This window comes from Cyanistes caeruleus, chromosome 13 (genome assembly GCF_971803275.1).
Source record: "Cyanistes caeruleus chromosome 13, bCyaCae1.hap1.1, whole genome shotgun sequence".
NCBI classification, from domain to species: domain Eukaryota; kingdom Metazoa; phylum Chordata; class Aves; order Passeriformes; family Paridae; genus Cyanistes; species Cyanistes caeruleus.
The window spans coordinates 12661394-12673696 of NC_141713.1; the positions used below are offsets into that span (position 1 = coordinate 12661394).

The 12303-nt window shown below is 35.4% G+C and overlaps 2 protein-coding genes across 4 annotated transcripts in view; both read left to right on the plus strand.

Annotated features, from left to right (window-relative positions):
- LOC111934144 (protein unc-13 homolog A-like) overlaps positions 1 to 2795 on the plus strand; it is a 44461-nt gene extending 41666 nt beyond the window's left edge. Inside the window, exon 8 of one of the 2 annotated variants that reach the window (XM_086848914.1) lies at positions 473 to 604. Coding sequence is in view for 1 of the 2 variants with exons in the window: in XM_086848915.1 (XP_086705041.1) it covers positions 2453 to 2542 (90 nt within the window). In the remaining variant the exon portion in view is untranslated. Of the gene's footprint in view, positions 1 to 472; positions 605 to 2452 lie in introns of those variants that run through there. The other variant, XM_086848915.1, reaches the window with a different exon arrangement.
- The window catches only part of UNC13C (unc-13 homolog C), a 118371-nt gene continuing 108584 nt past the window's right edge, over positions 2517 to 12303 (plus strand). For both annotated transcript variants that reach the window (XM_086848905.1, XM_086848906.1), the window contains exon 1: positions 2517 to 5669. In XM_086848905.1, the coding sequence (XP_086705031.1) occupies positions 2702 to 5669 (2968 nt within the window). In that variant the 5' untranslated portion in view covers positions 2517 to 2701. The remainder of the gene's footprint in view (positions 5670 to 12303) is intronic.

A 12303-nucleotide genomic window follows, 5' to 3' on the forward strand; every position in this document is an offset into this window, starting at 1 on the left:
GAGAAAGAAATGGATGAGACCTGTAATGACTCAAACTTGATTCTATGTGTAGACATACTACTGTAGAAAATGAGTGTTTGACAGCCATGGTAGGCTGTAAACTGATTAACAGATCATATGACTAATACAGCTGAGATGGAATAGAACTCGCATGAGAGAACATAAATCTGCTCCATTTAGCAGATCTCCCCGTGTTTCTAACAGTACAGCTTTTAATTCTCTACTGTGTTGTCAGAAACAGGGTTTATATAAATTAAGTGCTGAATTTTCAGCTATTTGTAACACTTTCAGTTATCTCTAATAAAAAGCATTGGTTAGACACTGGATAAAACACACAGACACATACACATATATGTACATGCCTTGCTATGAAATAAAGATTCTTCTACAGAGAAACATTAAACCTTATTTAAAGTGAATGGAAATGTTCCAAATTCCAGTGATAACTTCATTATTTCTTGATTCGTTTTAGACTGAGACAGGAAACAAGCCTTCTGGCTTGTTTATACATTCTTGATTTGAAGTCATTTGAAGAATGTCCAAGTCATCTAAGAGAAGTTTATATGAGGGCATTTAAAAATCTGTGGCTATGTGGGCAGAGGAGGTAGGCAATCACACTTCAAATCTTGTTCAATAAATGGTTACAAACATTCAGTGTAAGAGCTGAATGGTTAACAAGTGTTTCTACATCCAGAAACATGCCTTTGACATTGAAAAGTGTCCCAAGATGGCTCCTTTCTCTACTAATAATATGTGAAAACAAGGCAGCCTTGGCCCTAGTGAAAACTTCTCAATATTCTGAGAGATGTCATTTGCATTCCTTGAAAATTGCATGCAGTCTCATTGAGCATTCTCTTGTCTCCAAATATTGCTTGCTCTTAATTCACTCCTGATACTTTAAGCATGAGCCTGTAAGAAAAAGAAGTGGCAAGGGCTATGCTGATGTGTGTTAAAAATGTGATTCATGTCCCACAGATATTTCACCTTTTCCTAAAATAATAAATAGCCACTTTGGGAAGAGTGAAGAATGTTTTCTATTGTTCTGCTCACCCTACATACCACTTCTTTTATAACTAGAAAAGAAATGAGTCTGTTTACATCCTCTGTTCCAGGATTGCAGAATCCAACCAGGCTTTTAGCAGCTTTGCCTGTGCTCTATGCAGTACAGTGCATTTTGCTGCTGCAGTATTTATCAGAGGTTAGTGATTATTATTTACCATTACACAGTGTGTATTTATGTAATGAATAAATACATAGAGTATAATAGTAAGGTCAATGAAGGAAAATTATGCAATGCAAAGACCAGATCTTGAGTTGTGTCAGTGGACCATGGTGTTTCATAAAATGCCAGGATGTTTGCAGACAAGGACAGTTCATATTCTTTACTCCTCTTGAGACCAGAGAGCAATCTTTAACCTTTTATATACCCTGTATCTAAACAGACTTCTTATTCTGCCAAAGAATTTTTAGCTGCTTTAGAAACCAAATCAACCATTTTAAGAACTTCTTTGATGGATTTTTCTGAGCTGGTTACCTTGTTTTTATTCCGCAGCTATGAAACTGGGAGGTGAATAATATACAATACAGAAGAATACGTTGACATGTTTAAAATGTTTTGACTACATTTCTATGGAATACAAGCTTTAGTTTTATGGAATAGAAGCTTCCAGATACCTCATGGAAGCTTTTTAGACTTCTTTTAGATCAAATAGTTTTCCTGTTGTTATGGCACCAGTTTATGTCCTGCAACTTGTAAACCATGTTTTATGTAGGTTTGGAGGGGTTTTTTCTGTTACCTGAAAAATGTCAGATTTAATAACCTGGATGAGAATTTCCATTTGTTGTCATTACTTTATATTATGTTCTGCGAGTTATTTTCTTTTTTCTTCTTAAAGAGAAACTAAGAAGATAAGCCCACTTTTGAGTCCTGGTTTATCACAGCATGTTAAAGTCAAAGCAACTCTTTCAAAAACCATAGTCATGTACATAATTCAATCTCAAGATAGAACAGCATTTCATTAATACAATACTCACTTGTACCTGAATCCTACCTTGCTCCAAAAGACAAAGCAAGAGAAAGCTTTGTACTTCTGTTTTACTAGATGGTTCCATTTGTTACCCATCAGTATTTTTGATCACTGCCATATATCATATGGAACTAAACTGAAATGTCAGTACTCTGAAAGAAAGCAGAGAGCATTTAAACTGAATATCTCTGTTAAAGTCAGAGAATTAAACTGGATGAAGAAGCCTGGAAATAAGTAAACTTATTAATTGGTGTTAACAATATTGCTTAGAACTGTTTTCAACTTCAATTATTCATGAAAAAATCTATTCAGACAATTATGGGGAATCATCTGTGTTTTCATTATATTCTAGTTTAAAAGTCATCAGTAATACTGAATTACAAGTTTGTTTGGCAGCCATTGTAATGTCGTTCCCTCCTTTTTAGACACTTCAAGAAGCCATGTACAGCAGAGTGAGATTTTGCAAGACATACAAAACCTCTTCAGGATTTTGTTTTGAACAAGCAGATGCATGATTACTTTTTATTTTTCTGTCACCTTATTCCAGAGCATCAGTAGCTTTTATGGCTGTAGTCTCCATTGAAACATTTGCCAATGATCCTTTTGGAGATACAAATACTTCTCTGGATCAAAAATTGTATTTTGTGGAAACAGCTTAGAATAAATTACACTCCATGGTTTCTGCCCTCTTCAAGAGCCTGATCTCATCTTATCTATATAAGATTTGCAAAGGAATGTTTACAAAGAAATCGGGAAACAGTACAAAAAGGAAAGAGAGTTGTCAGAGCAAAAAGGAACAAGACTTAACTCAGATTGGACAAACAAAAAATCCAAAATTTTCAAATACTTTAAAAAGCACTGTTAAAAAGATTGCCAAGTGCCCATCTGCTCGCAACTTATCAACTGAAGAAGAGGAAAGCAATAGAGAATTTTCACTTTCTCCAACATTCAGTTACAGAGTTGCTATTGCCAACGGACTGCAAAGGCATATTTTTGTAGCAAATACTAATAATGAAGATTTAGTTCAAGACCTGTCTTCAAATGATAGCTCATGTTCTGAGTCGTTAAGTGAAGTAAAAACTAATAGCAAGAAAAACGAATACTTATCCCACACAATGCCTGTGAGACGCAACAGGAAAAGCTTGAGCAGCCTCGCGGCCTCTGATGGGAGTTCGGATGGAGAACGCACTTTACACACACTGAAGCTGGGAGCCTTACGAAAACTAAGGAAGTGGAAAAAGAGCCAAGAGTGTGTCTCATCAGACTCAGAGCTAAGTTCTTGGAGGAAAACATGGGGATTAAGAAGTAAATCTCTGGACAGAACTGGCCGTCACCAGAAATCAAATACCCTTGAACCTGGCTTTAGTTCGACAGGTTGTATTAGCCAAACCCACGATGTTATGGAAATGATCTTTAAAGAGCTTCAGGGAATAAGTCAAATTGAAACAGAACTCTCTGAATTAAGAGGGCATGTTAATGCTCTGAAACAATCAATTGATGAAATTTCTAGTAGTGTAGAAGTTGTGCAAAATGAAATTGAACAATTGCGAACTGGATTTGTGCAGTCCAGAAGAGAAACACGGGACATACATGACTACATTAAGCAGATAGGCCATCCAGGAAACAAAGCAAGTCTTAGGTTTCTAAATGTGCCTGAAGAGCGGCTTGAAAAAGCTGAAAGCATAGTTTACAAAATATTAATGGAAAAAATGGGATTCTCAGAGGCACAAAGCACTATTAAAATTGAGTTTGCCCAAAGGCTTGGGCAGCAAAGAGACTGTCCAAATGCAAAGCCAAGACCCATTCTTGTTTACTTTGAGTCATCACAACAGAGAGATCTGATTTTAAAAAAGTCTTATAAACTTAAGGGAACTGGTATTGGAATTTCCACAGATATATTTTCCCATGAAATAAAAGATAAAAAAGAAAGAGGACTGCCTTCTTCTCAGACATATGAAAGCATGGATATGAAACTTTTAACTGTGGAGACAAAATCTAAAATGCATGACTGGGAGTCACCTGACAGTGATAAAGACTTGGAATCAGATATAAATAAGAACAGTTATGCAAAAATATCTAAATCAGCACTTCAGATAAAAACAAGCACTACAAAAGGGACTACAGAGTCCCCAAACACTGAAGACCTTGACAGAACTACTGACAATAGCACCTTTTCACACAGAAGAAGTTATGACAATCAGTCACCAGAATTTGACACTATGGAAAAACAATCAAAGACTTATTATTCAGATGTGACTCCTTTATGGCATTTACAGAATGACTTTGCAACACCAAAGCTTAGCCGTTCAGAATCAGACTTCTCAAAATTGTGTCAGTCTTACTCTGAGGATTTTTCAGAAAACCAGTATTTCAGCAGAACAAATGGCGGTTCATTGCTGTCTTCCTCTGATCGAGAACTTTGGCAGCGAAAGCAAGATGATTCTCTAAACTGGTATGGCAGTTCCCAGGAGCAGACTTTTGCCCAAGACATGCAACAGTATCCAGAACGAAATGAAGCAGGGAACATAGAAGGCAGTGGAGTAAGCAATGGAATAATCTGTGTATCTGGAGACATAAACCATTACGATGATAGTCAGCTTTCTTTACAGGATGATCTCTCCCCATGGAAAAACTGGAATCAGTTGGAACAAGGGGCAGATTTGGGCCTAGACTCATCCACGCAGGAAGTTTTTGTGTATGACATGAGCAGCCCTTCAGATCAACAGACAGATTTTGGAAAGGGTCAAAGTTCTGACCTCCAGTATGATACTGAAAGCTATGATTTCACTCTAGATGGTACTTCACCATCATGTCCAGGCCTTGACAGCGAAACACAAAGTCAGTGGACTGGTCAATATGATGATTATCAGGAAACAAATTCTATCTCCTCTTATCAGAATCAAAACAGATTGCCTATGATGTACCGAAGTCAAAGTGAACTACCAAGTGATGATTCAGAGGAAACCGCCCCTAAATCATGGCACAGCCGATTAAGCATAGATCTTTCTGATAAGACTTTCAGCTTTCCTAAATTTGGATCTACGCTTCAGCGTGCTAAGTCCGCTTTAGAAGTAGTCTGGAATAAAAGTACACAAAGTTTAAGTGGGTATGAAGACAGTGGATCATCTTTTATGGGAAGGTTTAGAACATTATCTCAGTCTACTGCAAATGAATCAAGTACAACACTTGATTCTGATGTTTATGCTGAGCCTTATTGCTACAAAGCAGAGTATGAGGAAGAATTAATTGAGCCATCTGGTGAGAATGAAACAGACTATGTAGAAGTAATGGAACAAGTCCTTGCTAAACTAGAAAATAGGACTAATAGTAGTGAAACTAGTGAGCAGGTCCAAGAGTTTGAATTGGACCAGTCTTTGTATGAAACTCCATATGAAATGCTACCAGAGGAACAATATGACGCACAGTTTGACAGTGTGATCAGTGAAGATGTATTGGAAGTTGAAGGTGACATGGCTCCTGAAGTAGAAATAAGGGAGGATGAAAATCAGAATGTTCCAGAGATGATTACTGAAGTTACTGAAATTCCAAAGAAAAAAAGAATACGACCCTCATTTAAGGAAGCTGCTTTAAAAGCATACAAGAAACAAATGAGTGATTTGGAGGAGAAGATCCTTGCTGGAGGTAATAGTTTTTTAATACTCTCTTTTAAATAAAATAATGTTCTCATTAGAGTTGGATATTGATTTTTGTATAGTACATGTTCTTGCACACATTGAATTCAGCAGCAAAAATTCTGCTTACGTCTGGTTTTGTTTAGAGGGTGGAATACTTCTGTAGAAGTCAAAAGATTAAATTTCACAACTTTCTATTGAAACAGTTTTCTGAATATGTTTAGTCAGACATGCTTCATGTGTTTCTTTGAATTTCCATAATTTCAAAATTAAATTTCACGAGATTTAAGTCTTAAAAAAAAGAACTAAATAGTACACTGTTCTTGGTTTTCTCCTAGTTTTATAAGTGTATTTATAGGAGTAACACAGAGTGTTCAGATACTACACTCTTGCTTTCTTCAACAGTTTTTAAGACCTGGTTGGTTCATTAATCCTAATGGGCAGTGTTCTCTACCTCCTGTGCAACCTGTGACTGGATATGTACTTACAAGAGTGAAAGACTAAACTGATTTTATGTCTGCTCTTACTTGGATTCTGTCCTTATTTGTACTCCCAACAAGCTCTCAGAGAAGTAGTCAGTCCCCAAAATGGGATAAGAAGGGTATGGAAGAAAGAGTGTAAATGGTATCATACATGTATGAAGAAGTTCCTTTAGTAAGGAACTAAATTCACAGGAGAGTTTGGCACTGACTTTTTCATTATTTTTATTTTTGTATTATCAGACTTCAAAGCAGACAGTCATCTATATATAACTTAAATAATATGCAAAATAATTACTAGTAATAGACAAAGTAATATACTAGTAATATACAAATACAGTGATATTTAATCTAAAAATTAACTGCAATTCTAATAAAATTTGTTATAATATTGCATGTACATTTAATTGGGAGCATCATAATAGCTGCAGCAAGCCAGATGGTAATTGTCACCTTGACTGAATCTTTCCTTTATCTGCCTTGGAAAAATTATCATCTGATACATTCATTTTAAAGATGAAAAACTGTGCCTTTAGCCAAAGATTTTATTCAATAATAATGAGCTTGAACTACTATGGTGTTTCTTTTGTACATGAACAGCTACTTTTACAGTAAATATATAGTCATCTTGAAAGTCAGTTACAAAAGGATTTAAATATTGATATTAGTAGTGTTTACTTTAAGGTCTATTTTACATTTAAAAAATGACACTGGATTGTATACTTGTATTTTGCAGGTGTTTTTCTACAGTACTCTGTTAGATACCAGGTGGTGTGTGTATGCAGTAACAGCTATCAATAACTCAGGATTTTTATGACACACTCCTGATTTTTTGAGGCATGGGAGAAGGGAACCACATTCATTTTACCCAGTCATTGTACAATAGGAATATAATGGTTGGAGGACTTAATTAAAAAAAGCACACAAGAAAGACCCCAAATTTTGAAACCCAAATTGATTCTACTATTTAAAGTCTGTGCATTTGTGTACAGTGGTAGATAACAGGTTATTAGAAAATGCGGACTAACTTTGGTACATCCCATGCAATCCTTTCAAATGTATGTTCTTCTTTCAACCCAGCAGATGAAAGACTTCTTTCAGTCTCTTCATCTATTGACATTTCTTCTTCTGAATAGCTGAAACGTTTCTTATATTCTTATATTTACAGAGAATCCATCTGACAGCAAGACCAGTTTATGAAAATGTGTTCTTGGGTGTAGTGTATGTGGCAAAGTGTCTGCATTGTTACCAGATGTCATGCTAGGACCTCCACTTGTGTTTCCAAAAGTAAAAAAAAATATAGACTGTTATAAAAGAGAAGGAAAATAAAGGAGAAAGGGAATACATCAGGAGGTTAAGGGGAATTTACAAATGAACTGGTACAACACACGATTTCTCAGCTCGTTCTGAGGGTGCATTCACTCTTGAGTAGCAGTTCTGTTACCTCTTCACAGTGTTTTCCATGCCATCAAGGAATAGGATACATGTTTCAGTCAGGGATTCTGCTTCAGCAGTCACCAACTGGTTTGTTACAAACAGATCTTCAGGTCCTGTAACACACCTAGCAATACCCATTAGCAATACCCATAGTTTTTCATGGTTTTTTATCTAATGAATGAATACAAAATTCTTATTTTAATGTCTGCAGAACACTTAACAATTCTTCAGAATTTAAAATTTGCAAAATATATATTTTTAGCTGGAGTAGTCTACTCAAAAATATATTACCTGAAAGCTATTTCTGCTGAGTGACAGGTACTATTGGAGCAAATCTTTCTTTATTTTACTTTCAGCTTATTCTCAGTGAGCTGAATATTGGATATTATAGGCAGTCTATTCACAGATAATGAAATCCACAGGTGGGACATCTGTCCTTGGGGATAGTCAAAATCCCTCTGGACATGGTCCTGGGCAACCTGCTCTGGGTGCCCTGATTTGAGCAGGGTCCTTGGACAAGGCCTCAGCTGTTCTGTGATAAGGAAATGCATTTTTGAATACTTTGCATGCAGCCTTTGAAGAAGGATATCTTCTTAATGTCAGTTTGGCTGCTAGGGCAAAACACCTTCAATTTCTGTTTATTACTTGAATGGCACATAGTCTTGGAAAAAACACTGTAAATCAGTTCTTAAAGGACTTCTTCAAAACTCCCAAACCATATTTTGTAACTTCTCATTTTTGACAACCTGCCTTCTCTTCTTTATGTGTGTAATTAGGCATGTCCGGAGAACGTTTAGGTTATCATTTAAGCAAATAGTAGTTTAAGGTATTCAATCTTCATTTTAATATTTGCAGGAGTGATAATAACTTTTTTAGAGAAGTGACTAGTAGCTGTTCTCTAGGGTTTACATGACTTTTATGAATGTTTTTTAAATTTTTTTACTCTCTTACCCCTGGAACTGATTCACAATCAACTTTCTATTTCTTACTTTTAGATGGAAAAGTACTAGAAAGAGAACAAGTTCTTTGAATTATTCTTCATTCTGTAACTAAAACATAACCTATTCTTCAATGAATTGTTTCATCCTTCCATGTAAGCAGGAGTTGTTAAACAATCTGTCCAAGCAGAGATAGAGCTGTATAATACAGTAGTGTTAGCTCTCCAATTTAATACAGAAGAAGGGTTTAGAATTATATGATTTTCATTCTAGTAATGCATAAGGTAAGGTCAATAAATCTTTGGTACATAAATAATTTGCTAGTGCACAAGAGTCCAATAGTATAGTCCTATTCTCTGTCACTAGCTGGAGTATAAAATACACTCCAGGCTGATTGCTTATGTATTATTTATTAAAAAAAATGTTTTTGGAGGCATACTGGAAGGACTAGGTTATACAAATGAGAGGAGGCATGAGCAGTACATGAGTAATCCTCTGATTTAAAGTTCTGTAAGGGTATAAAGGCATTGCATGGTTGCATGTATATTAATGGAGGGATTGATAGCTTGAAAAACAAATAAATGCTACCAAGTTGTTTGTTTCTTTAACTGTAATTGGGAGCACTTTTATCCATTCTTCCAGTCTTCACTTGTTATTTTCTAGCTTTCTTTTCCCCTAGTGGTTTCTTTCATTCTGTCCCTATCTTACCTTTTACAGGTGCCTTAGCATAACCATGATTTTCTGTCCTGATGAAACTATGCCTCTGGAAAAGATTCCAGAGTTGCACGCACTCTTCTCAGTTGCTTTCAGTGATAACATAGGCTCTTCTATGAATGGTAATTTGTAAGCAGTAGCTTCTTGATCCAGTTGTTGAAGATCTTGGTCATGATTTGATATGTCAGATTTTAAAAATCTTTCAGATTTTAAAATGCCTTTGGTCTGAATTTTCAGACACAGAATAAGATGTAGATTGTTTATGATGTCAAGATGGGTGAACTCATCTAACTCTGTACATAGGTGGAGTGACAACTCAAGAGGACAGGGAACAGGGACTGGATTTGCCTCTTTAACAGTGGAGGGAAGTGTTTCTGTTGTTTTATAGGAAGGATATTTGTATTTCACGTTGTAGTGTCTGACTGAAGAACAGAATTATGCAATTAGTCTTTGCATCACTGGAAAAGAATAGTCCAAACATAAGCACTCATAGTTAATAAAAGGTAGCAGCAATAACAAGCCCCAAGATTTTTTGTTCTGTTTCAAAACATTGGAGCCACAGTATTTAGTGATAACAGTTTTTTTTGTTTTTCCCAAATCTCATTTATTTATGGTTTGTTTGGGTTTTTTCACAAGAGTGATAAATTACTTCATCAATATAAGGACTGATTGTGAATTCCCTGTGGCTGATATAGTTCATCTGAAATGTTTAAGGAAAATAAATATATATTCATCTAATATATCATCTATAAAGAGATGGATTTGGGGACAGAATGCTTTCCAACAGAAGGTGATTAATCTATTGCTCTTCTCCTCATACATAAATAATGTAAAAAGGCAGATTCCAGAGAGTTTTCCCCTGTGTCTTTAACTCTATTTTTGGAGGAGGACAGGGAGGTGGTGCGATAAGAAGCTGTAGCTGTACAGGATGAGAGGACACAAAATAAATTTTCAGATGATGTAGATAGAAAGTGATAAATATGCTCTTCCTGCACCCAAACTGGTTAGCCACAATTCCTTTTTCACATGTGTATGAGTGCACTTGCAAAATCTTCCACTAATATTACAGGAGGTAAAACAGTGTTCTAAAGAATTATTAACCACACAGTGAATTCAATCAGGATGGTGTTGATGAACCAAGGTATATTGATTTGACTCAGCTTCATATGCTTTTTTCATGCACAGGAGAGTGTATGCATTATTTTCTTGCTACTGGTTTAACTGGAGTCAGGCATAAGTATTTATACCCATCCCTTCCTATTTCTCTTCTGTCCTTTGATGGAGAGAAGTAATATCAGAGACTTGAAACAGAAAATGGCAGTCTGTCCAGTTTGAGATTAATAGATTTGTAGAAAGGTTGCTTTTGAAAAATTATGGCAGGAAATCTAATCAGTTAGTCATAAAGATGATACATCCATCTTCTTGTCTGTGAAGAAAAAGCAAGTAATTATATCCACCACCTACTGTAAAGTTGGGGCATCATGAAAGGATGCTCTGTATCAGCTGCTTGCTACACATTCAATATGCATATTTTTTCTACTAGTTAAGTGACTGGAAGAACTATTTAAAAACCTGTTTAATATATCTTCCAGGAAAGATGATAGTGTTCTTCTGACTTATTATGTTTCAATTGTGTAGTTTTACAGCATTTGTTCTTATCAGAAAATTTTAGATTATAATACTGGGTCTCTTTGTAAACAGGATAGTAAACACATAGATTGAAGAGCAACAGTTTAATTTAGTATACTAACTCCTGCTAAATCAGTGTGCATTACATCAGGGAAATGTGTGTCACAACATTTGTGTAACAGTCTCAGATTAAAAAAATTCTACTGTCTACATGTATCAGATGGAATAGCTGCAGCTATTCCTTAAGCATAAAAAACATATAAACCAACCAGGCAAACAAACCCAAAAAAAACCTCAAACAAAACCAAAAACCCAACCAAACAACTACAAAACAGAAAAACAAAGAAACCAAAACCACAGAAAAACACAAACCTCCTAACATCCTTAGTCAATAAGGTTTAGCAGAAATCTGTGTTTCCACTGTTTAATAAAAATAAGTAGACAAAAAAACAAACAAACAAAGCAGACCACACCAAATTTCTTCTGTTTAGAGAATGACTTCTGTTTTAAAAAAAAAAAAGTGGTTTCTTAAAACTCTAGTTTCCTCTGTAAATGGAGAAAGCCTCTGCTACTCTACTCCTTATGAAAACAGGAGGCCATTTAACTATTTTCACTGTCCTTAAAATTAATGTAGATTGATAAATATGCATGCAGTTTCTCTGCTCTTTTTGAGCTTAAACAGATTCAAAGTTGCAAGAGCTAAGAGGAAAGCTGATCATGAATGCCAGTTTCAAGGAATTCTAATAATGGTTTTGCTGAAAAAAATAAACAAAATATTGTATCATCAAGATTAAAAAATATTTTTTATTTTTATTTCCAAAATATTTAAGCATTTTCTTTGTTTCATTGTGTTATAGAAGTAGAAATAGCACTGCATAATTTTTTAATGCAGCTTTGGGATAAAAGGAATCCTGTTAAAACATCAGGCTGAAAAATTATCTAGACATGCATTTAAAAAATGTAATGACTTGGAAAGCATGAATTCATAAATAGGCTCAAGTCTTCCTCTGGTGTACTGGTGAAAAGGAATATTACAAGAGTGTGTAAGAGATTCTCTGTTTTGTTGTCAAAGGGAAATTCTGACTACTTCCATGGGACAGGTACCAGACTATTTCCTTGTGCGTGTTTTCCAGGTGATCAGTGCAACACCTGGACAGTTGTCTCTCAGGAACTCTAAATAGAAGGAAATACCTGAAAAATCTCCTGTTGTTCCTGATGCAAAGTTCTTCTTGTTACTGATAGAACTTTTTTAACCATGTGGATTGCTTCCTTGAGGAGCTGAGAGTATTCTTAAGATAGCTTGCAAGTTTTAGTAAATCTGAAAATCAAGACTTATGGTTGTGTGGCTGACAGAGCCATTTAAAAATGTCTTGGATGCTATGACAAAGAATACGGTGTGCTAAAGATACAAGGATACAAGTTAGCTAGAAAAAAATACCACAGAAAA